We start from the raw sequence: 25,682 nt of genomic DNA, 5'->3' as shown, positions 1-25,682 counted from the left end.
ATGTGTCCTTAATAAAAAATATAACAATACCTTCGGTATAAATGAATCGATTTATTTATTTGAGTTAGGAGCATTCTAACTGTACATGCTAGAATCATCAACATCCATCCGTCCATATATATGCAAAATATCCATACATATGTATAAGTACTTAGATTATATTAAAATTATTGACATAGCAAAAAAAGAATTGAAACAAGCATCATTATCATATCGTTATCAACCATTATAAATTGTTTTCAATGAAAAATGAGAGAATCTAGACTATGGGGAGCTAGCCTCCACCACCACCGCCGCCAGAGAGCTCATCCTCGTATTGCTTGCGGAAACAGTCGCCGACCGGGAAGAAGTCCCAGCTGCGCTGCTGGTACATATTCCAGACGTATGTCTCCTGGCCGGTATACTCCGTGTCCGGTTTATTAATCAAATGCATCAGGAAGAACATATAGTTGGCCAGATTGTGCTCTTTCTGAACATGGGTATCAAAGCCGTGCGGCACTATATCAAAGAAGTCCTTGCCCATGCCGCATATAAAGCAATTGGACTCCATATTATCTTTGACCGACTCCAATTGATCACGCAGCTCGCCAAATGCGTCGATAATCAAACCCTGGATGATGGCCAACAGGATAACAATAACGAAGAAGAAGAATGTGATGTCGAAGATAATGCGATAAACCTCATAATCATCCCCATCCGGATCGCCAATTTCATCACCAATGCCACCGCCTGCTCGCACGCCCTTGTACAAATGAAACACGAAGCAGGTCAACATGTCATGACACTTTTTGTCCACTTCCTCGTCCTCCTCCTGTATGTAGAACTTGCGGAAGAAGTTGAACGCAATTACCGTATATATATACACTATAATCGTGAGGAGCATGACTGTCAGTACCAGCTGTTTGCCATTGTGGGTGACAGATTGTAGAATGGTACGCAGGGTCTTAAAGCCGACAGCCACATCCAGCAAATGGGCCGCAAAGAAGAAGTTGTTAAAGTTGCCCATCACCGAGAAACTAAAGTACCACAAGGAGTAGAGGAAAGCGTTGTCGGTGAAGGTAACGCCGGCTTTCCACACTTGGTAGCGCCAGTCGATGTTCATGATGTACCTTAAGATGCCCGTCTCCTCGCTCTCCTGTGCGGTAAATGCGCTCTTTTCCATACCCAGCAAGTTGGAGATTGAATCGAAATCATAGGTTTCACTGTACTTTTGGCGCACCTTCTTTTTCACAAACTTGTCCCAATAGTTGACCGGAAAGCTTTTGGCCGAGATGACCAGCTTGTCCCAATGCGACTTGAAATCATCATCCTCCGGCTGTTCGGCAATGAATAGACCATCAAATTCCAAACGTCGTGCGATTTCCTTCTCCCGCTTGAATATGGCCAGCGGTACCTTCAAATGGTAGTAGGCGATCAGCATGGCCAATGACACAAGGGAGTGGAGCAATGCGGCTATTCGTAAAACGTGCTCCATGTAGAAGAAGTCCTCATCCACATGCACAAGTTCCGGTATATCGTCCTCATCAAAATCGCCATCGCCAGAGCCACCATCACCCGAACCACCCAGGCCAGAGCCAGCTACGTCTGCACCACCACCCGAGCCCGATCCTAGAATAAGTTCATCCTCACCAGATCCATCGGATTCCTCGGGGTACGAGGTAACCTTATAGAAGAGCAACATGAAATTAATGCTGAAGGCCAAAACCAGGGCAACATATTTCAAATTGTAAAAGTTTCGGGCCAAAAAGCTGACGGCGCGGTGCGTATACTGGGAGAAGTCAATCTGGTGCACAGCTGGTGTCTCCTGTGGTGCTGCCGATGACTTCTTAGCCTCCGCCTCGATGGAGGCCATGGCTGCCTCTTGGGCCTTCTGTGCCTCCTGACGCTCCTGAGCCGCTTTCTTAGCGGCCTCACCGCCCAGCAGATCAACGATCGAAATGGGCTCCTGATATGGTTCGCCCTCGATAAGTTCAGCAGTAGCAGCTGCGCCATCTTCTGGACTGGATTCACCGCCCTCTTCAACAGAAGAGCCCGCTGGAGACTCGTGCACCACCACCTTATACATGCCGTTTTCCTCCTTGTTTATGTCCAGGCCAAAGGCCTGAACAGTGCCCGGCGGCTCTTCCAATGGCAACGGTGGCAGCGCACGTCCAAATGTTTCCTCTTCAACAACAGCTTCTTCCTCCTCCTGCTCTGGTGCGGGACCGCGCATCAAATTCAAAAGAATACCAAAGATATAGCGGACTACACAGTAATGTGCATAGCCCGTGTAGTAGAACATATAGAATATGATCTTGAAGAAACCAACAATCAGCTCAGGTATAGATTTGGTTTGCATAACTCCGATTTGATGTTTGATGTTCGATGGACTCAGCATGTGCACTCCGAACTTAAGACCCTCCTTTACTGCGGTAATTGTGCGTCTGATGGGATCGCGAGCGGCACGCTCCTCCTCCTCTTCACTCATATAGGAACTATAGGCGGTATCACGCTTCACATTGCTGCCACCATCGTCCGTTGCCATCAGTCCGGAGGCATGGGTCATTTCAAAGATCGCGTCCTCACAGAAGTTAACAAACGCTTCTAGTTTCTCCTTATCGCCTCCCTCGGTCACAATGGAATAGAAGAAGGCTCGTTTTGATTCGCGAATCTGCGGCTTCTCCCATTGCTCGATATTGGAGTCCTTGATCTCAAAGTATACACGTTCAATACGCTTCGAGCTGCCCAATATCTCGATGCGACCCAAGAACGGCTCAAAGTAGTTCAGCACAGAACCAGCCGTCTCTAGGAATCGCGCCAGACGCGGCTCATTGGGCATGTGTTCGCTTAGGTTGGTCAGCAGCACAGCCAGGTTGAAACCGATCTCCTTTGATGGCTCGTGGAAACGTTCGACAAAGGCTCTATAGTCAATTTTACCTTCGTGATTGCGTTCACAGCAGGCCAAAAGGAAATCCATTTCTTCCCTAAATGCGGTTTAATAAAAAACACCATAAGAAACTGGCTGTCAACAATCTGTTTTTCACTTACGGTGTGTAGTTCTTGGATTGCTCCATTTTCTCTCTGAAATCTTTGGGTATAACCCAGCCTTCGTTCTTCATATCTATCTCATGGAAACTGGGCGACTCAATCAAGTCGGCCAATTTCAGGAACATGTCGAAATACTTAAGAATCAGTTCAACATTGCCTGCAGACTCAACAAGGGTATCCACCATCTGCTTGCCAATAGTGCCTGAAGAGAATAATAGTAATTAAATATATTGGGTACAGGAAATTTAAGGACATACCATTTACTACGTTGCCTTCCAGCATGGACAACATCATGGTGATCATATCCTTTTGTAGATTAAGCAGCTCTTTCAGCAAGTCCACTTGACTCGAATGCTTTGAGAGTTTGTCCTGCATGTGAGAAAACAGAAATAGGAATCCACCAACAGCATCCCATAATCTGGAATGGGCCAAGGCTTGCTGATTCAAAGTACATGGACCCTGTATGACTTCAGTGAGGGTATTAAACACTTGACTTGCCACTCCGATGGCCTTGAAAAAGTTCGCTTTGCCAGCAGGATCAATGATTTCCTTACTGGAATAGTGCCAGTAAAAGTCCATGATCGATTCCTGTAGACGCAGCAAATAATCCACAGTGCAAATTACCACATTGACCGTGGTCGTGTTTCCCGCTTGTGTGCGCAAATAGTTCTGCCATTCTATGAGAAATTAATTATGAGTACATGTATATGTCAACTTGCTTGATTTATTGTCACCTACCCAAATTGTGTCCCTCACAGGTGAGTTGGATGAACCGGAAGAGAGCACACGTGAATTCGGCATCGTGCATATTCTTCTCACCCGCAGCGCCCTCCGAGCCGACACCAAGACCTGCACCCGCACTTGGAATATACTCTTTGTTGTGTTGCAAAAATGTTGCATTGGGATTTACAACGATAGCGGGGATCAAGTACATATACGGGATTGGTGGTGGTGATGGCATGCGAGTATGTTGGGTGATTGGGACAGTAGTCGGAAGGAGAGACCAAATTAATAATTGAACTCAGAATAAATGCAGGAGACGGTGGTGCACGATGATGCCACAATAACAATAATAATAAGTTAAGAGGGCAGCAAATTAAAAGCGGGATATTCACGATTCAGGTTGTCATATCCCGAAATTGGGAGGCACACTAACTTACCCTCGGCTTTCGTGTTGCGCTCAAACGCGTCCAAGTCCAGCACGCTGCACGAGTTCATCAGCCCGGCGATGGATGTGAAGAAGCCCACATCCTTCTTCTCCTTCAAATGATTCAGCATGCCCATCTGTATATCAATGTTTCCGCCACGCAATATGGCGATGCCCAAATTGAGTGTCGTCATGACCATCTCCGAAGGTATACCTTTGGAGGCGGATATGTGCAACAGCACCATTTCGGCAACGCCACGATTCGACAGACGCGCTTGATGGAATAGCAACTTCTGTTTCTCCATTTCTTGTTCCTAACGATAGTTTAGAGTATTTGATTGTTAGCATATGGCTTCATATATAGCAAAGTGCAACGTTAGTGGGCTCAGTTATTAAATTTAGCTTAAATAGTTACCATTAAATGGGACATGCGACACTTGCAATCAAATTTGATTGATTTGAAAGCACAATTGGGTTACGTTTGATTAGTTCTGCATTTGGTAGTTAATTATCGCTAAGCTTACATGAATACTTGTGCCTTCGCCCTCCTCGCCGCCTTCGCCGGCTTCGCCGTCCTCACCGCCCTCCTCTTCTTCTTCGCCGCAGGATTTTGCCGCTATTTGCGCATACGACATATACAGCAAGTCCTCTTGTAGGGCACCACTGCGCTCCGTCATGGCACCGCGGCAGAAGGTGGTCACCAGCTGGGTCAATGGATCCGGCTTACCGTCAGCTTCTTCTTCATCTTTTTTGGACTTTTCAGACTCCTCGAATGTCTGAGTCAGATCCTCAATCATCACCTCCTGGCCGACGTTTTCCTCCTGCAGCCATTGCTCGTAGTAGGTGCGTGCAAAGATATTGCAGGCACGATGTCTGTAGGCAATAATAGATCACGATTAGAAATATTTGAATTTATCAACCGTCAACGTTAATGGGCATGCGTTTAGTATTTAAATTTAAAAGCTTTTACATACTACGAAAAGAAAGCTAATCGGTTCGCCGAACGTTAAATATTATCCTTGCAGAGTTTTTTGATTATTGTCATAAATAATACAAAATATGGAAATAAACGAAATAAGATCGATAAATACTTCAGAATTTTACAATAAGTAATAAGAGAGACCATACATTTAAAATATGATAAATACACGATTCTGCAAGGAGTTAAATACTAAATATACTAAAAAATAACTGAAATCAGTTAAGCGATCATTTGCACATACTTATATACATGTGTATAAGAGTTTTTTTTTCTTTTTTGTATACATTTGAATACTACTCGTGTGTGTATAAGATATTAGTATTTTATGTGGCTACCACCTGCTGAAACGATATAGATGCTTGGCGCGTAAGCTTGAAATAACTGCCTGGCGTCGAGCGACCGAAATTTTCGAAGTCCAATGTTTTGTTTTGTTCTTGGCGCCGGTTGCCTATATGGAGCGTACAATAGCAAGAGCAAGAGCATAAAAATATACATATAATACAACAATGGGTGTAGAGCACTACGGTCACACTAAGTGGTATTGCGCGTTAGTACAATTTTGTTAGTTGAAATACAAAAGTGGAAAATGAAAACAAAAAATATCAAAGTGCGGAATGTGATAGAAATTATAAATAATATTAGATCAAATAGGTATAAAGGCCTATCGCTTGGTCCCAAGTTGTAGCTGAGTGTAAGTAAAATGTCTTGTTCTAACAACTAAAATTCTTATTTGTTAGCATCGTTTTCGCAGAGTACCGTTACATTGCATACATACATATCACTCATCACAGACCTATCGAATCGACATATGTATGTATGTATGTTTGCTTGTAGTAGTTAATAAGTTGGTAATAACCTGGGTAGAGAATGTAGCGATGTCTGACGGAAACATGCAATGACGGCACGCTTCCTTTGGATCGATACAACGCTCCTGTAGACATTTTTGCTCTGCTGTTGTGGATGGTCGATCTGTAATTGTTTGGTTCACGATTTGGTCAGCATATAAAACCGTTGAAATTTAAATGTTGTTTAGCGGTACGTTATATAGTTGTTTGTTTGGGTATCGTATCGAAAAGAAAATTAGAAATGTGCAAAGTTCAAAAAGTATAAGTAAGTAATATCAATTGGCATTGAAAAATAATATTGTACATAAGTGAAAAAAGATAGATACTTGTATGCGAGTACATGTATTTGCAATACCATATATAGGTTTGTATTACAAACTTTGTAATAAGTCCGTCCGTACTTACCATATGCAGGCCAAATAACACCTTTGCCATGGCCACAATGCGATCGACGGTCTCTGTTGTCTTGTCTTTACCCTTCTCATTTGAATTGGTGTTAACCTTCTCCAGTGCCTGCTCATCGACGATCTCTTCCGTTTTGCCCAGTTTCGAGTATAGATAGTGCTGCCAGGACATCTCATCCGAGGGATCCAGTTTGTCGGGTAGCGTTAGTTGATTGCGTGCAAATTCTATGACATCATATTCGGGCATCTTTTTCAAATATCTGTCCTTGCAGTGCTGGACCAGCTCTTGTTCTCGTCCCGCGAATAGATTAAGTCCAACGGGCAGTAAACGCTTCAGGCAGGCGACCATCAGACTTGCCTGCACCTCCTTGTCCTTGTCGCGTTTCTTATCCCTGTTCTTTTTCTTCTTTTTCACCTTGCCGCCCACTGCCGGCACGCCCTCCGAAATGGCCGAGCGTCGTGTGGCCGTGGGCATTATTAAGGCCATGTTGTCAATTTCATTAGCTGATATAAAGTTCTGTTCCTCCTTCAAGAAGTATTGGCTCTTCGACCAGATATTGAAGATTTCTGCAACGTGATTGTAAAGCTCTTCGGCTTCTGGAATGTTATCCTTTAGCCAATGGTTGCGCTGCAAGTCCACGTACTTGATGAGTAGCGGATAGAACGAGTATATATCGCGGACTAGCAGATTCCAATCCTCTTGAAGCTGCGTCTCAACTTGCGAGGTATCATCGGTAGCTGACTTGATAAAGCCCCGCATGCTTTCCTCCTTATGAAGCATATTTTCGGTACGCTTCTTGACGCGCTCGGCCAGCGGCAGGAATGGATCCTTCAGTAGTTCCTCAGATGTATTGATGATTATCTGCTGCGTGTACGCCGCAATGCGCGTCATCCAGGGCGCATTGTCGTTGCCAATATTTTTCTTGATCATTTTGAGCACATTGCGCAACAGCGAATTCATGTGATCTGCTGTGACCATGGTCACATGGTTGCCACTAGTTGGACTCACGTTGTCGGGGCCCTGGGACCACCAGAACGGCAGATAGGCGCATAACAGCGGAAGTATGACATCAATAATATGCGGCGCATCATTGTAAGTCTTATCCGACTCGACGAATTGGTCCACTTCACTCAGTATCGCCTCCAAATTGGGCATACAGCTTTCCATTTTAACCATAATGTCCTGTGCCTCCAGCGAATGATCAGCAATGCGATTCAGCAGGGAGTACTGATTGTGCTTATTTAGATGCGGCTCCAGATACGCGACCGGAAAGCACGAGCTGTAAGCGCCCAGACACGAGCCCAAAGCAGGTCGATGTCGCTCGATTTCGGTTTTTAGATACTTTCGATCATGCGTTAAGGTAGCATCGGTGCCCAAATGGTATAGAGCAGCCAAGATCTTGTAAGAAGCCACCTGAATTTCATCCAGCAGCAGATCACTGCCATAATCACAGGCGGCCAAGTGGTCAAACATGGCTGTTAGCACTGGCAGCACAACCTGATTGACGTAGCCCAGCGATGTGGAGGTCTTCAGGTGTGTGCCACGCAGATGGCTATACTTTCCGTCCTGTAGATTCATAATGGTGTTGCCCAGATCATCGGACGTTTGATTGAAAAATGTTAGCATAGATGTGCGAATAAATTCGGGACAATTTTTGGTCAATGTCTTGGCGTCAATGCCCTTGACAAGCACCTGCAGGCAGCGCACAGTGATGCGTACATCAGGTCCAAAAGCGCTCAAACGATTGCGCAACAATGCGGCTAGTTTACAGAATATGGATGCAACCATTTCTTTCTCCTTGAGCGAAGCGGCGCCTATGTTGTTTGTGGCCGTGGCAATGGCAATAAAGTAATTGCGATGGGTTGAGAAGTACTTTTCCATCAGAGGCAGCACCACCTTTGAGAAAAACTTGATGTCTCGCGATGCCGTCTTAAATGAGGTTCTTCGACTAAACGTGGTCGATGGCTTCAGCAGCTTCATGTTGATGGTCGCACGGTCCAGATATTGGATGAGCTTCTCCAGCAGCGAATAGGAGAAGCGCAGCTCAACGGCAGCCTGTGTGGCACCTCCTTCCTCAACAGCGCCACCCTTGGAGGGCCTATCAGTAACAGGAATATAGGGTTTAAGCTAGAATGTTTAGTTTAGTTCCTTCTCGTTACTATTTACTTGTGCAATTTGTATCCCTGATACTGCATATATTTGAGGAACTCCTGCGAGCGCTCGCGATCCTTCTTCTTTTCCTTGTCCGTGAGTAAATCATAGGGAACCAACTGTGGATGTATGACACCGCCGCAACCGTTCAGCTCTTCGTTCTTCTTCTTCGCCCATATGTCGTGTGAGTTCTCAGCCAGACGTTCGGCCATGTTCTGCATTTCTCTGCTTAGTGTCAAGTTGCTCATGTCCACAGGATGTGGATTATAGTTGAAGGGGCTGCCCTCATTCTGAAAATCATGCTATTTGTTTAAGCGCCAGCAGTGTGAAAGCAAGCGTGTGTTCAGGTTTTTGAGTACAAGTGGTTTTGCCAATTGTGTTAGGGGTATTCCATTGCAGGCGGAAGAAATTTTCAAGAGGCGTTAGAGAAATATTGGGAAATATATATTAGTCAGTAGTGTTGGGATACATACAATTGTAGGCTTCGATTGACGACGCGTAGAGCCACGATGATTGAGTGGTAAATCCATTTCAGAATGCTCAACGGTCCAGCCAATGGCCAGGAGACCCTTAAGGCATTCACGCACTGGATCACGGTAGCGCTCACGTTCCTGAAAGATCAGTTTAAAATATTAGATAAATGGTTCTCAATATTCTCAGAGACACATGTAGAAGATGCATATGATTGCAATTAACGATGAGTATGGCCATTAGAACGAGTTGCTCAATGTATAGATACTACGTACATATTCGCTAAGCATATTGTAGGGCTTGAGGCGTGGATGCTTGCGGTCGTTATCGGACCGAACTTCGCCATATGTCCAGCCACCTTCCAATCGGCGACTGGCCCAAGCATCGTGATAATGTTCGCTGAACTTTTGAACCAACGAATTCAAGTCATTGTCCAAATGTACATTGTTGGTATCGATTGGATTTGGTACATATTGCGGTTGATCGGGTGCGCCCATTTGTCTGCCATAGTAATCCTCGTCGGTATTTTTCGATAGACTGTAATCTGGTGGCAGGGCACAGCCGATGGCTATTAGACAGGGCAGGGCTTTACCGAACAGTTCCGGGTCATAGTCCATGTTGCTCAGCGAGTCAAAAATGTTCGAGAACAGAAGCATTGTTAAACGCTTCTCCTCATCTGACGAAGCCCCATATGAGCCCTGGCCTTGAGTCGAGCCATAGTACTTGGCGCAGCGATCGAAGTGCAGTGTGAGCAGCTGTAGAAAGGGAACAGTTTATTAATCGACTAGTGACTAGGCTTTCCCCCGAAATAAGTATTATTTGCTATAATGTAGGTATAATACTATTTTTGACTTTCAAACTTACCCTGAGTGCAACCGTCGTGTATTCCGATAGCTTGGATACATCAACAGTCAACTTGCGCAATAGCTTCAGAAGCATGGCAGGTTGCATTTGCGATGTCAACGCCACTAGGAAATCGGATACTGCCTCACGCTGCCCCTTGGTTAGCATACGGTTCTTGGATAACCTATAGACCGTGTGCAGTGTGGCATCCAAGAGGCTGGCATAGTTTTCAGCCTCGTTATAGAACTTTGAGTGCTTGATAAGCAATGGCAAAATGGAGTTGCCGATATAGCGATTCATGGCCAAGGCCATGTCGCTTTCGGAACCATCACTCTTATCCAAAATAGTGGCAGTACGCAGATCCGGCAAAAATGCATCTTCCAGCAGCCGATAGAAAAGATCTTGCGTTTCGATGCCATATACACGTTCCAAAAATAACACTATGCTCTGCTTGTTATTGGGTAAGAGGCCTGAGGGCATATCCGATTTCGGACGCTCCTCCCCGGGAGCAGTTTGTGTGAGCGTAAACTTTAAGCTGAGCACACCCTGAAGGTCTTCCAGTGGCACAAGAGATCTCAAAATAGCTCTAGCTCTCAGTGATTCGTTCTTGCCTTGCTCGATGACAGACACGTCTGGAGCGCATCTTCCCAGCAGGTCAACAAGCGTACAATAGAAGTTCAATATGGCGGCACCGGTATCGATGTAGTCCTCGTCTTCATCGCCTTCGGGCAACGGATGTGTAAAATTAAGTCCGGCTATGGTGCCTTCGGCTTCGTCTTGCATTTTACAACGATCTGATATGCGCTCCGACATACGATTGGCCTCGACGATTGCCCGGAAGAGACCTTCTCCTTCTCCTCTTAGAGCCGGTCCCAAACATTCTGGACGACGGATAAGAAGACGAATGACAAGGTTAGCATTCTCCTCGACACTCTCGCCGTTGACCCAAACGCAATAACGCAAAAAGTCCAGATATCGTTCACCCTCGACTGGATCCCAGCCCAAATCGGGGTAGCCCTTTTCAACAAGCTCCGAATTGCTTTGCAGGCCACATCTGGATAGATAAACGGCAATTTTCTCCAAATAGTGCTCCCTAAGTGCCAGAGCTAATTCTGTGTTCTCCATCAAACTCGAATATGCCACATCCAATGGTGTGGAACCACGCAGACTGGGTCTGGCTAACAATATATTCGCATTGTCCAGCAGAAAGTCAAAATGATCGAACATGGCCTTTTGGTTTTGACGGCCGGTACGGCAAAAGTAACAGAGGAAGCGGCAGCAGGCCACGACCATTTCGTGTGATGTGTCTTTCTCCTTGGAAGGAACACCCTCGGCCCCCTCGGTCTGGGTGGGGGCATCACTCTGGGCTTGAGCACGGCGGCCTAGAGTATTCATCATGACGGCCATGACGTTTTCATGAACGCGCAGAATGCGTATCAAATCTGGATGCTGGAAGAATGTGGCATTGTTGACCAATTTCCAGAGACGCTTACGCATAAGCTCCTCCTCTTCCTGGCTCATTTGGACGGGCAGCAATGCACGAATCTGGCTCAAGCCAACCCACATCTCAGCGACATCATCCCGTGCTCGGTTGTTAATCACATAGGTCTTCTCCAGAGCTCTTACCAGCTCACCGACCGTATCGTATTGCCGTACTAGTAAACTGAACATCTCGCGCACTAATTTTGGATTCTCTATTTGCGATTCTTCAGCCCAGCTGACGATGGTTTTAATTAGGACTTTGCGGAAAATCTCTTCAGGTGTCTTTTTCTCAGGCTCCTCCACTTCTTTGGGTCCCTCTTCTAATTCCTTGACGGTATTGATAAAATTATAGATTTTCGTTATGGGGCCAGTTTTGATTTCTTCGATTGCATTGCTCTCGGTACCATCAGGCTCCTGCAGCGCATTCAGCGACACCTTTTGCATTAGACAGTCGTGGAATTCGCTTAGGCGACTGCGCAACTCAAGACCACAGGTGCAGTTGTCCTGATCGTCAACCTCAAGATTCTTAAAGCACAGAATCTGGTTCATTTGTTCTCGGGGTGGACAACGGAATTCCTTAGTCTTTTTGGCCGCAACAGCACTTGGCAAATCGGATTGTTTAATCTCGATATAACGGCGCAACTGATCGGTTTGTAGATCGCCCACAAAATCGTGTGAGAACGCAATTATGCTCTCCACCCGATGCCGAAGTTGAGTATCATACAGATGGTGCAACAGGTAGCACATTTGTAGTTTGGCTCCCTCAGCCATTTTCATGGTGAGCAGGCCTTTGCGATGCTCGTCTTTCCCCTCTGCAAAAAGATAAGTTAAAGGATTAGATACGACTTTGATAAATTGTGTTGAATATTTTTTAAAGCTTCTTGTATAAGTTTCCTTCAGTCATTTCCCACCTTTCTCGAAAGTGGCATCCCAAGTCTCTGGGTCCACCATTACCAATAGTTTCTGAACGTCCTCATCAGTAAGGACGCCCACTAACAGTAGGCGATCCGTAAGCTTAATAAGTGGTCTACAATTAAATTCGTAAATCGTTAATAAATTATCGACACACGATTATGCATTTATATTCCGTATACTTACAAAAATAGGTTCTCATTGGTCCAACCGATGGGATCACGGTTGTGCACTTGATTTATTTCCACAGCATCCTTTAAAGCTTCCATTACAAATTCTCTGACTACTTCTAATGGGAACTTCGGGGAGTACAACTGATCGATGTTGGGTATCGGTTCGCTAGAAACACTTGGCATACTAGATGTTGCAATCACAGGGGGTCTGAACGGGTGGAGTTGTTGTTGTTGTTGTTGTTGTGATCGGTATCGGTATCGATTGGTGGTGCATAGAGTGTTGGATCAGTGCAGGTGTTTTGATTGAAAGTATTGGAAATAAAATGGGTTATGAGCAAACCACAGATGCAATATGGATAATGGGCCACAGAAAAGAGAACCTTTCATACTTATGCCTGTCGTTAAAATGTACAAGTATGTAAATGTGGTCTACTACTGTGTGATAATGCAAGGAAGTAATCTTAGGAGCCGCAGCTAACCTAACACGTCTGCACTTACGTGATTTCCGTCATGCGCAGCTGTGGGCGCACAGACTCCGTGACAAGCGAACGGAGCGAGTGACGCATTTCATCTTCAGCGTACAGTTCCTTCAGTTCAACACCCAAGGGTGTAATATATTCATTTTTGCATACCTCCATTGTGGTGGCATGCGACTCCAGATGCAGGGCTATGAGTAGATCATAGAAACCTTGACGCAGCGGTCCACTCATGTACTCCGAGCGTATGGCATAAAGCAGCTGCTTCTGATCGACATGCTGGCAAAGTGCATGTGCAGCCCGATAGTTTGACTGATAGCAGAGCGCGGCATAGAGCGTGAGCGTGTGCGCATGAAAGGAGAGCAGCTTATCCATTTCGATAAGCTCCAATATGTCGATGCAACGATCCTCCTCGGGTATGTGTAGCGCTAGCATTGAGATTGGATCTTCGCAGAGCATCGACCAGCCACGTATGTCCGAGAGCTTGAGCGCATGCACCTGTAACGATGTGTTGGGAACACGTGCCCACTGATGTGGCCGCAGGCACTGCACCTTCAATCGAGGTGGCGATTGTGGATTAATGTGCTTGTCGCTGGTGGGCAGCACGGCTGCCGACAGGGGTAGCGTAGTTGGTGTTCGACCGAGCTCAATTTGAAGGATCTCCTTGCTGGTGGCTTCAACGAAAATGGCTGGAAATAATTTCGTATCCGGTTCCATCATCCAGCGATGTGAGGTATCCTTGCCCTCGCAAGTGAACCGTATGATGCCTGTTGCTGTGTCCACAAAACAGCCTACAAACATGCCCTGCGACGCACCTTTGCCCGAAGCATCTTGCGTTACCTCGTTGAAGAGCTCATCCGCGCGTACTACGTAACAGCTCTGACGATCTATGCGCTCGATGGGCACTTCATAGTAATCTTCAATGTATACCGAGCCCCGTCGCACCTTGCTCTTATTGAACTCGCGACTGTGCAGATGATATTGGGTGGTCACCCAGCCCACGTAAACATGGGTGGGATCCTGACCAGGGAAAATGCGCACACCATAAAAGTATTCGTTGATCAGCTTAAGGCACTCGGCATCGAACATTTCATTTCCAGATGATTCCACGGGCGGCTGGCCCAAGTTCGATGAGCTCAACTGCTTTGGACCCTGAGGCACTGGGCTGGGTGGTATTTCGGCCTGAAGTAAGTTTATACATAAACTGTTTGTATGGAATAAAAGTCTTCTTCTACTCACATTATTTAGTCGTAGCGTTGGTGTTCGTGTTGTCATCTGCTGGTTAACCACGTTCCTGCCATGGGCTACCGTATTTCTGCGTTCTAGCGACGCATCTGCAGTTCTTGCTCCATTTTTCTCACGGCTCTGATCGCGGGATTTCTTCGAAAAGAACTTGAATGGACTACGACCACGTTTCTTTTTGTCATCCAATTCATCCCCCAAGCCATTTATATCCAACACCGAAGACGAGCGCTGCATCTCATCTAATGCAGCCGTCATATCGGACTCAAAGGTTATATTACGCGTCAAGGAGCCTTTGCGTGATGGTCGCGAGGGCACACGCATCATATGCTCTGCCTCTGCCTCGGCGTGGTCATCGAAATTGCGTGTCAAACCCTTGATGTCGTTCATGTTGAAGCCGCCCTTGAGCATGTGATCCATATGTGCCACTGTTTGGGTTTGCATTTGTGCTGCCGCCTCTTGTGCTTCTCGCATTAAGCGGTATTGGCGAATTTTGATTTCTTCCCAGCGCCTCGCCTTCTCCTGTTCGCTGATGAAGTCACTCATGCAAGTAACAGGCAGGGAGAGACGCAGGAATTCCCAGTTCGCTTTTTCCATTGTCTCAAACGTGTTATGCGAGATTTTCAAATGAGGCGGAGTATCGGCACCACCAGGAATACGCGTCACATCAATGCGGCAATCGGGCATTTCCTCGGTGTTCTCAAATATAGGCTGATCTTTTGTGTACCAATGCGTAACTGGGCGTCGCATATTGCTGCAAATGGGACGGATAATATTTCAATTCCGATCATGTTTCTCATTCCGAATACTTACACACAGAATGGCTCGTAACCTTCCTGTAGACCACACGTGGTGAAGAACTTTAGGGAGTCCACATCTTGACCGTAAATTAAACGCGCCTTCTGACCCACGCCCAAGGTGCAGGCGGGCACAAAGCCCACGCCCTCGGCAGTGACATCGGCAAATGTTGTCTCGCCACCCAGGGCATCCATAAGCAGTTCTCCGTTCAATGAGAAGCCTGTATAAGGTTTTGAATTTGATTTAGTTCTTAATCAGCCAGCAGAATTTGAACGTATGTTATGCATAAACGTATCTAAGCGAAGCCGCTTTGAAATAAATTAAGAATTCTAATCAGGCCGTAATCTGCACAGGATCACAAAATGTGCTTACTAATCGATCCGTAATGCCTTGACTTTCTAAATAGAAATCAAAATTCACCAAAAAGTCACATCGCACTAGAAAAACAAAATAAATTCCTATACAAAATGCGTGCGTGTTAGATTGCTTGCAGTTCACTTTGCAGTTCTTGGTTTAGTTGCCACAAAAGAAAAGCGGATTAAACAGATTCAACTGTAAGCTATCATGCCAAATTGTTGTATAATATTTTGGTAGGCTGATTGAAATCGTAACCGAAATTTGACTTAGATATTATGAAACTTCAGTTTCGATTTCATTCTTTAATTAGTCAATATTGAAACTTAATACTATGGATGTAGTTACAGGCAATAATTAGGTAATAAGCATTTTAGATGAGCTGATGTGTCACCTTTTGCTCAGGTAGTCCTTCGATATTATGCAATAGTTAGGCTTTGTGTTCAAAGTAACAAAAATCAGGTGTTAGGGCATGGGACATTTGTTGGACTTATTAAAAAAAAAAAGAGCAATATTTATAATGGACTACAAAATGTTTCTATAAATGCATTTTTGTTTTGTATATTTAACATTATCCGATTTGTATGTGGTTCGAAATATGATGCCCTGCTTCGAATATTGACTATATGTATTTTTGTTTTTTATCCATTTCACAGTACATTGTTGATCTGTCGGTCGTTGGGTCTTTGTTGACACTTTTTATGTGATACACTGAATATGCATATGTATTGTACTTAGCTTTCGTATAGCAGGGACCTTGACATTTAGTAGATATCAAAAGCACGGATGTACATATCTTGTTTGGGGGTACATTACAACAAACGAGCATGTAGAAGAAATTCTTACTAATAGTATGATCGGCTAGATCTAAAAAGACTCCGACTATATCCCCGGGTCCACACTGTTTACCAAAGGATTCACTGTTGCCACCGTAGACTTTCTCTTCCTAAAAAGTTGTAATATTATGTTTAATGTACAGATTGATCTTGTGATCTTTCAAAGCCCCAGTTATACACATGTATCTATGTTGGTTTTGGTTTTGGTTAATGATCAGATGTGAAAGAGTATCGCTAAATTAACAAAAAAGTATTGATTAGAAAACAAATTATTGAATGATAAAAAGTAGAGAGAGTTAAACAAAATGCGTTCGATCATAACGAAATTTCAATAAGTAAAACAACGTTGAAACGTTGACAGTGCAGCTAGAATCCTTACTGATGGTTTGCTCCTTAACATCGATGAAACAACCAATGACGTCACCAGCCTCGTAGCGAACACCAAAGTGCTCGATCGTTCCGGCATGCATTTTTGTCACCTATAATCATGTTTGGGTTTTGAGTTGATCTTGATCATTAAAGTCTAACCTATCGATGTGAACTGGACATCACGCTACCCCCCGGAGGGCAGGCACAATGGAACCTTCGTTCAAACCATAAATCCTTGGGTATAACGTAGACAGATCCTACAGAACAACCCTGGAACCTTGTATACTCACATTGTGACCATCAAACGCCCAGCTGGTGTCCTCGCTGCCCAGCATCGCTCCCGGATAGCAATCGGCGCGAGCCCAGCCAACGCGCATTGGACCCGCCGTCAGGACCTCAAATTCAAAATACCATTTGCCCGAGGTAACAGCATAATTGCGCTCCACTCGATACGTCCGGAATGCGGCGAATTTCAGGCGTTGTGCCTCGGCTAGCAGCGCTTCAGTGCCCTCTCCAGTGGGTGGATCCAGGACATAGCCATAGACCAACAGGGTACGCACCGTCTCGGAGGCAGTATCGCGATTCGCCTTCTTGATGGCCTCATCGACCTTGGCATACGGCACCAGATGGGGACTGCGATGATTCTCAGAATCTTCGTTCAGACCGTAGGTCCAACCCTGTTGGATGCGTTCTCGTGCCCACAAATTGTGCGTGTTCTCAGCCAACTGATCCACAAGCTCCTCCAGCTTTGGCGTCAGCGTCACGGCGCTTAAGTCAAGCGGTGCCGGCTTGTAGCCATTGGCTTGCATGAATATCTCGTTGGGCAGGCGGACGGGACGTATGCGTGCCGGCGGCTTATCCATGGTTATATAGTAGCCCAACGAAATAATGGTTCTGTAGAGCGGGAGCAGAACGTTCAAATAAAAAGTGCATTCGAGAGCATTTAATTGTGCTTACTTTAATGTTTGGACCGCTAGTTGATTGTCATAGCGCTTCTCAGCAGCTGGCAGTTTTTCGAACTGGGTGAGGCAGGGATGTATGCGATGATAGTCGTCTCGATGTTCGCCCCAGGTCCAGCCAGCATCGATTTTATTTAAGGCCCACATTTCGTGTATATTCTCTGCAAGCTTCTCCTTAATTTGGTCCACAGAGCTTGGCAGGGAAACGCCTGTCGTATCCACGGGCTTAGGCACAAAGGGTGTATCATCCTCGATGAGCCAGGGTCCGGCCAATACGTTTTTGCTTAGATTACCAAAGTAGAAGCAAGGATCCAGGCTTAAAATCTGATGAGGCATCAGGCACTGTACGAGCGCCGAAAAGCCCATAGGTGGTGCATACTTCAAGCGACCATGATCACCACCAAACAGAAAGCGGCAACTCAGTTTGGATGAGCAACTCATCACCGGGAAGAACATGCCATCCAGATTGAAATCCCTGAAGCAGCCGCGTACCTTGGCGCCATTAAAGGTGAACGTTATTACTGGCACGGACAGATCTATGGCGACGCCAATGACATCACCCTTCCTGATGAACGGTTCTTCGGGCAATGCATCCACGACAAGCGATTTGCGTCCGCCAGTCCACAGGTGGGCGCCATCGAAGCCAAATGAGTAGAGGTCATCGCCGACGCCATTGCCGCCCCATTTCTTACCGCCGCCGGGATAGGGCACATAGCCGGACGTATTGGCCCATCCAATGCGTAGGTGGGGCATTATGTGCGTTGTTTGCTCAATGTGATCCATGGTCACCTCGAAATACCACTTCTGGTACATGGAGGAGCCGTCGACGCGGCCAACAAAGATATTGGGCCGTATACTCGCCACATGATCGACCAGCAATGTTTGCAACAGTAGATTCTTGCCGGGCAGCAAAAAATCGCATATGTTATTCTGCGAAGAGCGCACTGCAACTCCGTTACCCACACATAGAGAGCAGAGGACATCGAGAACTTTGGGGTCACGTCCGTGCTTTTCTAGCAGCGATATAATCACTTTGATGTGCTCATCGCGCATCATGTTCAGCGCCTCCGGAGAGTCGATGAGCACACAGTGTAGCACATCCAACATGCCGGATCCTTCACTGGACGCCTGTGAGCCCAGACGGGAGAAGAGCCAGTTTAGGCGATTGCTGTTTGCAAACTGGGCGCAGTTCGTGTGGTTGCCCTTGATGATGGCGGCCAGCAGTTGGTACAGGTACGTGGAGATTAAATCCCAACTCTGGCCGGTCTCATCGCCGGCCAGAAAACTGGCCAAGAAGCCTTGCGAGGTAATAATGTTTATCTTGTCAATGGCCTCCAGTATGAGATTGAGCACGCCCTCTTCCTGGAACAGATCCTGGCGATTGCGCAAGGCACGAAAACGGTTTTGTTTCTCCTCGTGTTCTATGTTGTTTTTACAAAAAAGGAAGACAGTTTTTAATATACTTTAAGCTACTTAAGCTCTTATGAAGCATACCCATATCATCTTCTGGCTGCGAGAAGTAGTTGATTAAATCTTCCAGGCACATGACCATCTCATTAAGGTTAACTTTTTGGAAAAAAACTGAATGCCGACGATTGGACTGCAAAGTTTCCAAGGCCCTGAAAGTGAGAAATAACTTAAGTTATTACTAAGAAATTCTTTTCTTTCTACGAAAACAGGGATAAGTTAGAGCTTACGTTATGAACTGAGTGAAGAGGCTGCTACATTTTCGGATGACGCGTGCCGTCTTTGATTCCTCCTCCTGCGAGCGCGAAAAGTCCAGGCAATCGTCCATTTTGCCTTCTTCGTGCAAAATGGCCTGTTTCTCCTCCACCTTGCCGACACCCTTCTTTTTTGTCTCGTAGCTCTTGTAACTGAGCCACAGGCTGGATTCACAATGCTGTACAATGACCGTAGTGTCACCATATTTGATGATCGGCGAGCCGATTATTTCTAAGTCTTTGTCCTCGAGTACTTTCTTTTCGTCGTCTTTTTCTTGCCTCAGGCAGAAAGTCGTCGTTGCAATCGATGCCTCCTCCTTTTTGACCAGGATAAGCTCGTTGCTATCGTTGACGCCCAAATAGCGTCCCGTTGTTATATGACGTATACGCATGGGATGGTACCAGTTTATGAAGCCGCCCGTCCACTTGGTGCGCGCCAACTCCAGACGCCACAGAGAACGCGCCTGTGCCATGACCACGCCTCCCTCGTATATGACAATGCTGGTAGTTAATGATACCTGTTAGTTTTACCTCAACTTCGATGAAGATTGCATTAAGATGCGACTTACTTTTGACCTGCTTCACGGCCCCACGTACTGGGTATGGTCAGGCACTCGTCGCCGCCGTGGAAGAAACGCAAGACATCTCCACCAAACACATAGCCGACATATTTCATGCGTGATATGCCAGTGCCGTATGGCTGCACGGACCAGTGGGTCACATGGAAGCTGGCATTCACAATGGACTGCTCGTTCTCCTTCGTTGTGTGCAGATACCGTTCGGTGGCAACGGACACCAGAATTAAATCATCGCCGACACGAACCTTTTCACCTTCTGAACGCTGTTTGCTGGCCGGATGGACGGTCCACCAACAGGCCTCACCCTGGCTATGCTCCTGCAGGCCCACGTCGAAGGAGAGCTTATCATTCGACGATGAGGTTGACAAGCAGGCGAGGTACTGCAAGGATATAAATATGATCAATTGGAAATATCTATTATCAAAACTATCAAAAGTCCAGCTTACCATATCGCTGTTGTGATGCCTGAGAAGTATGGCATTGCCATAGAGTAGTGTTCTATGGCCAGATCCAGTGCCTTTACCCTGAAGATTTGAAAATTAATAAGTAAGCAGCCACAAAATGATGTTCGGAGAGTTTAAGGGGAATTGCTTGGGTTTCTACAGCTACTACAATCAGTGTATAGTAAGAAAAAAAGAATGAGAATGAACAACTATGTAAAGCGCACTCAGAGAAATATGATGTTTTATATTTTAGCATTAATTAAAGTAGAAAAGAATTGAAATATGTTAAATAAGCATTGTTGTCAAAGAAAAAGCTTTCTTTAAACTAACATACGCCTTATTCGAATATTGACAATTAAACAACATTCTTGAGTTTTTCTCTGAGTGCATCATCGCGAAGTGTTGATAATTAGCATTGTGTAGTTGAGAGTTTTGCACTTGAAGTTAATTGAGAATGCCAGGTTAAGTTGAATGATGCTTTGTGGGTAGAACTGAGGCAAAATTCACTCTTGATGAGTATGTCAATGAGATTGTTAAATGCGGTAGGAGCAGTCGATTTGATAACTGATTTGTCAACTGAATCCACGGTCTGGTTCTTCACAAATCGTCGGAAAACATATACAGAAAGAGTCAGAGAGACAGAGAGAAAGAGAGAGAGAGTAACACATATTTAAATGCTAATAGATTAAACTAGCTGAAGCCCGCTGGACGAGACAGAGAAGCAAATGTAGCGGCAATAGCAATATAATAATTATAACAATAATAATAGTAATAATAATAAGGACAACAACTACATTAGACTGGCAGAGTGAAAAAGAGAAAGAATAGATACAGTAATAGTTATAAATTAAGAAAAAAAGAGAAAGAAGCGCGATTTTAAAGTCAAAATACGAGTAAAGAACGTTCTTTATACTTACAACTTGACTATCCTGTTGTGTATTTAGAAAAATTTTGAAAAATAACGAGAAATTTATAGGTTACAATTTGTGTAAAAAGAGAAATGGAAATTATAGTGAGGTCATGCAGAGGGAGAGGATTTGTAGATACGTTTTTTTTTTTTTAAAGATGAATATATGTGAATTATTATTGAAGAAGGAATTTAATACATGGACTACATGTTCGTAGGAGTTGGAAAGAGGAAACAACGGAAGTAGCGTACGACATAATTGGGTAGAAGGTAGAAGTGGTTCTTATTTTGTCAGACTAATCTCATGCTGATAAGTTACGGTCTTATAATCAATATAATAAGATAAACAATTGGTTAAGGACTTACGGTCTCTGATCCAGCTGCTGTCACCAGTTCTTGAAGCGCACGCACGGATAGGGCTTGCTCAATGACAAAAACGCATTGGGACAAGTCAGGCGGTACATTTTTATCGGCAATATTTTCGAGAAAACAATGCCGGTTACCGAATCCCTCAGCGGCCAAGCAGACACGTTCTCCAGTTGCTGTGCAGGAAAGCGTGACCATATCTTCCTGTAAATTGACAGATCATAATATTAATCACAGTGTTTATGGTAACTCACAGGCGACAGTTTATTTCAATTGCACCGAAAGTGCGTTACGTTTGCCCCTCTTTTGGGCAACGAGACAGCATTCATGTCATCCAAATACCACTTGCCAATTGCCAATTGGTTTACCCAAGCGTCCTGAATGACCAGTCAACCAAAAGCTATGCACCCGCAAAATGAGCCTGACTGAGGACATGAATCGATGCAAAGGCTACTCTTGCGAGCGTGTTACCGAATTTGAGGCATCATCATCTATGACCACAGCCCCAACCCTAGCACTTGGCCAAGTCAGTTGGGTGTGTGGCCAGAATTATTGTGTGTAGTCGAAGTTAAATGAACGGTAATGGATTTCAAATCGAGCAATTTACATATTTTCAATCGGAATGAATTGCCAAACACAACATTTTAGTCATTTGGCTGGGACAATGAGCTGACAACTACAATCTAGGTGCAAACATTTGGAAGGAAGGTTTTGTCTCTGCTCGCTTTGCTGTTGTTAGTTATAATTCACAACGAGTTTAAGCTAAAGTCGATGCCAGAATCTATGAATGGTATAAGCGGAAGATTCTTAGAGTTTTTGATAGTTTATATTGTAAAAATGCTGATCATTTCAGAATTAGAACAATTAGAGTGGTGCGTTCTATTCCATTCTAACGCATACATTTGTATTCCATTCTACCAGGTCAGACATCCTTTGGGAAGCTATTGCTATAAATTTGAAAGAATTATCGTTAAGTCTAATTTGACGGCAAACAACTAAAAAGAAAAACCCAAGAAAATTTCTCCCCTGGCGTAGTTGTCTTGTGAAAACAACAACGCCCCCCAGCATTTCCTGGCCACAGGACACACAATATAAAAAATGGTCAAAGTAGAAAAACACTTACTGTGTTTCAGCCTATATTTGGAGCATATTTATTGAATTTGAGCATCGGTAAAGCCGGCGGGCAGCAAAGTAATAGATACGGCTACAAAGCATAGGAGAATGTTTATTTATTGCAGGCAGGTGCCCAGGCTGACCTCCTTGGCCCCTGGGGGAACCGCCAAGGATTACGGGCAACACACTGGCCAAGGGCTATTTATTTACAGACAGATTTAACTATACATATTTACAGATAATGACTGTCATTTTCGGCGCCAGGTGTAGGTTTTGATACAGGCAGGTAGGTAGGCAATATACGACTTTATATATAAACAAGTAAGAGGTTCTAGTCGGGAGCTCCCGACTAGGGGATACCCTGAACCTTCTTCTTCCAACATCAAATGCATATATATATTCTATTTTAGAAGCTATATGTCAAGTTTGGTGACTCTAGCTCTTATTATTTACCAAAATTGCCCAAAAAACAGGACATCGATATTGATTTTTATCGATTGCTTGGAAACGGAGTAAGCTATCGATTATCGGAAACAAACTCGATCTGCGCGCGAGCTAGGAGCATCTACATCTAAAATTTCAAGTCTCTAGCTTTTATAGGTTCCGAGATCCTTGCGTTCATACATACGGACAGACGGACGGACAGACAGACGGACTAGACTAGATCGACTCGGCTATTGATGCTGACCAAGAATATATATACTTTATGGGGTCGGAGATGCTTCCTTCTGCCTGTTACATACATTTGGATTTTGCACAAATACAATATACCCTTATACCCATTTTTAATGGGTTCAGGGTATAAAAACTATTTCTCCTGACTGACTAATTGGTGATGAAATCACAGCACAAACCGTAGTTACTTTAATTTTATTTTGAATTAAATAATTTAAATTTCGAAATATTTTCGTTGAATTTGATTTGAGGCGTGTTTCATACTATACGGAATATCCATTTCTCCTTGTTGGGAATGGGGTCAAAGACTTGTTGTGTCAGGTCTTGGCTTCAAAAAGAGTTCCAAAACTTTTTATGAAAATTCATTGAAGACTTGTTTCACATTTTTCAAACCTAGCCTTCTTGGTGGAAATGTATATATTTGAATGTATTTGAATACCTTTATTTATATGAGTGCGTATATTAAGTCGAGCTAAAGATGACCCAGACATGAATTCATAAATACTGCTCTATTACGCGATTCTGACTATATTAAGCAATATCTCTACTTTTTCTGTTCTTTCAGTTATTTGTTTGTACAAGTTTAACGATAAAATAATTATGCGTGTGAGTTAACAGATAAGTAAATATGAAATATATATTTTTGTATAAATACGAATACATATTTTACATTTATGAATAGGGCCAATAACGTTGTTATTATCATTTATAGATGTGCCTAAGCAAGGGGTATTAATACTAAAGTTAATAAAACTAGAAAAGCGCACCCTCAAGTTAAGGGTGTTACATATATATATGTCCAGGTGCATTTGTCAGCTGATGTGTTCATCTCCCAGTCCACACCTCGCTGCTGTTTATGTAAATTGAGCCAACAAATCTGGCGAAAGCCTTAAACTGCTGTGATTGAAAGTGTGGACCTGACTTTTGTATTTATTGACAGCCATAAAGAAAGTTGGGGCTGTGTGTCTGAAGCCATAAATAAATAGGATTCGTGTATCCTTTATGGAGCCCCATCAGCGCCCCTGTCTAGCACGTGTGTGTGTGTGCTTTATGACATCAATTGTGTGAAATCCTCGTCATGTTTTATTGACTGAACGTAATTGATTTTAGATGTGCTTTCAAATTGTTTTCTTGTATTTTATATATTTATTTGTTTTTTTACTCACCGTTCTCAGGAATGAGACATCATCCTGCTCGGAGCCACCTTCCGCTTCAGCCATTTTGCCGGTTTACGCAACGACTGCAGCGTCCAAACCAAGTTTTATGCAATTGTGTGTAGTATTTCGTTTATTTGTCTATTTTCCCAGGTAACTCTCAAACCGGTCTCTAGGAGCAATTAAAAAAACGGTTCGAACTAGTTTTGATTACAAATATAATTACAAACATATTCTTTGGTCATGCCTAAACGACAATTCTCTATAATGCGAAAAATTACACGATTTAGTCATGTTTGACCTTGTATACAGAGATTTACTCTCGCGAGAGAAAACTTTCCATCTCTCTCTCTCTCTCTCTCTCTCTCTCTCTCTCTCTGTCCCCCTCTCGCTCTTGCCACAAGTTAGCGTGGTGGGCTCGTCGGCTTTTACAAGTTTGTCATATGCTTTTGCTTGCCAAGTTGGCACAGCTGTTCTGCCGGTTTTTCCAATTTGTTTTCCCCACTTTTCCTAGTCGCATTTCTGTGTCATTTGTCATTTTGTTTTGCGGCGCCTTCGCGTGCTTTTCAGCATGTTATGTGCGCCTCATTCAGATGTTGTGTATATAATATGGTTAATTGTATAAATAGGTGGATTCTATTTAATATATTTTGTTTTTTGGGGCCATGCCAAATTTACTGTGGACTTTAGGCCGCAAATTTTTAAATGTTACGTAGATGAGCATATGCATCTGAGCATGCCCAATATAAATAAATTAGGGATTCGCAAGGCGTCGCTAGCATGATACAAAGAATATGTTAATAATTATATTCATGTTATATATATCCACTGATATCTGTGCAAAGTATAGAGACATTTGACTTGGCATCAGGATTTCACTAGGACGCTCCCACTGCGGCCATCAGTAATCCAGGGTCCGATGGCACGCAATGGACGCAGCGTCTAATATTATATATTGGATTATATCCGGCACTAGCACCCACATTGGGATTTCATTATATCTTTTATATATATAGATATAAGTGTGATACTTCTTTCAATCTAGCCAGAAGACATTTTGGCAGTTTGCAGCACTGTCGTGTGTTTATTTTTGGGTTTTTTCGCCGCACGAACGCGCCCGAAGAGTAAACGAGCGCTTCAGACATCCAGTCCAAAAATATCACACGCAAAGCCCTGGGCAGCACAAAAAACTAGCACAGAATTTGAAAATTTCTTTCAAAATTGTTCATATTTTGAACATAGATTTAATTGCA

At 44.2% G+C, this 25,682-nt stretch overlaps 1 protein-coding gene across 21 annotated transcripts; it reads right to left on the bottom strand.

Annotated features, from left to right (window-relative positions):
* Window positions 1-45: 45 nt before the first annotated feature.
* LOC115764452 (ryanodine receptor) lies at window positions 46-24,595 on the bottom strand. 21 transcript variants are annotated; one of them, XM_030707468.1, is made up of 27 exons: window positions 24,442-24,595; window positions 21,488-21,691; window positions 21,132-21,143; window positions 20,218-20,295; window positions 19,763-20,151; window positions 19,170-19,694; window positions 18,967-19,091; window positions 17,471-18,893; window positions 16,804-17,407; window positions 16,155-16,254; window positions 14,970-15,174; window positions 12,937-14,910; window positions 12,452-12,604; window positions 12,265-12,380; window positions 9,893-12,165; window positions 9,304-9,783; window positions 9,031-9,168; window positions 8,573-8,859; window positions 6,407-8,504; window positions 6,013-6,125; window positions 4,699-5,047; window positions 4,590-4,610; window positions 4,188-4,488; window positions 3,766-3,900; window positions 3,285-3,704; window positions 3,028-3,229; window positions 46-2,963 (listed from the first exon to the last, which is right to left on the bottom strand). In XM_030707468.1, exons 1-27 carry the CDS (start codon window positions 24,493-24,495, stop codon window positions 275-277), a joined length of 15,468 nt encoding a protein of 5,155 aa, XP_030563328.1. In that variant the 5' UTR covers window positions 24,496-24,595; the 3' UTR covers window positions 46-274. The 21 variants fall into 21 exon arrangements, with proteins under 21 accessions (XP_030563328.1, XP_030563345.1, XP_030563337.1 ...); XM_030707485.1 differs by lacking the exon at window positions 4,590-4,610 and having other exon boundaries at window positions 3,766-3,876; window positions 8,573-8,847; window positions 12,937-14,096; window positions 14,154-14,910; window positions 24,442-24,594; XM_030707477.1 differs by lacking the exons at window positions 4,590-4,610; window positions 6,013-6,125; window positions 16,155-16,254 and adding exons at window positions 5,495-5,604; window positions 16,524-16,623 and having other exon boundaries at window positions 3,766-3,876; window positions 12,452-12,646; window positions 12,937-14,096; window positions 14,154-14,910; window positions 24,442-24,495.
* Window positions 24,596-25,682: the final 1,087 nt, after the last annotated feature.

Source organism: Drosophila novamexicana, unplaced genomic scaffold (genome assembly GCF_003285875.2).
Source record: "Drosophila novamexicana strain 15010-1031.04,08,12 unplaced genomic scaffold, DnovRS2.1 tig00000858-arrow-arrow-pilon, whole genome shotgun sequence".
Lineage (NCBI taxonomy): Eukaryota > Metazoa > Arthropoda > Insecta > Diptera > Drosophilidae > Drosophila > Drosophila novamexicana.
Note: the sequence above shows the minus strand (reverse complement) of the source record. Positions and strands in the feature narration are given on the sequence as shown.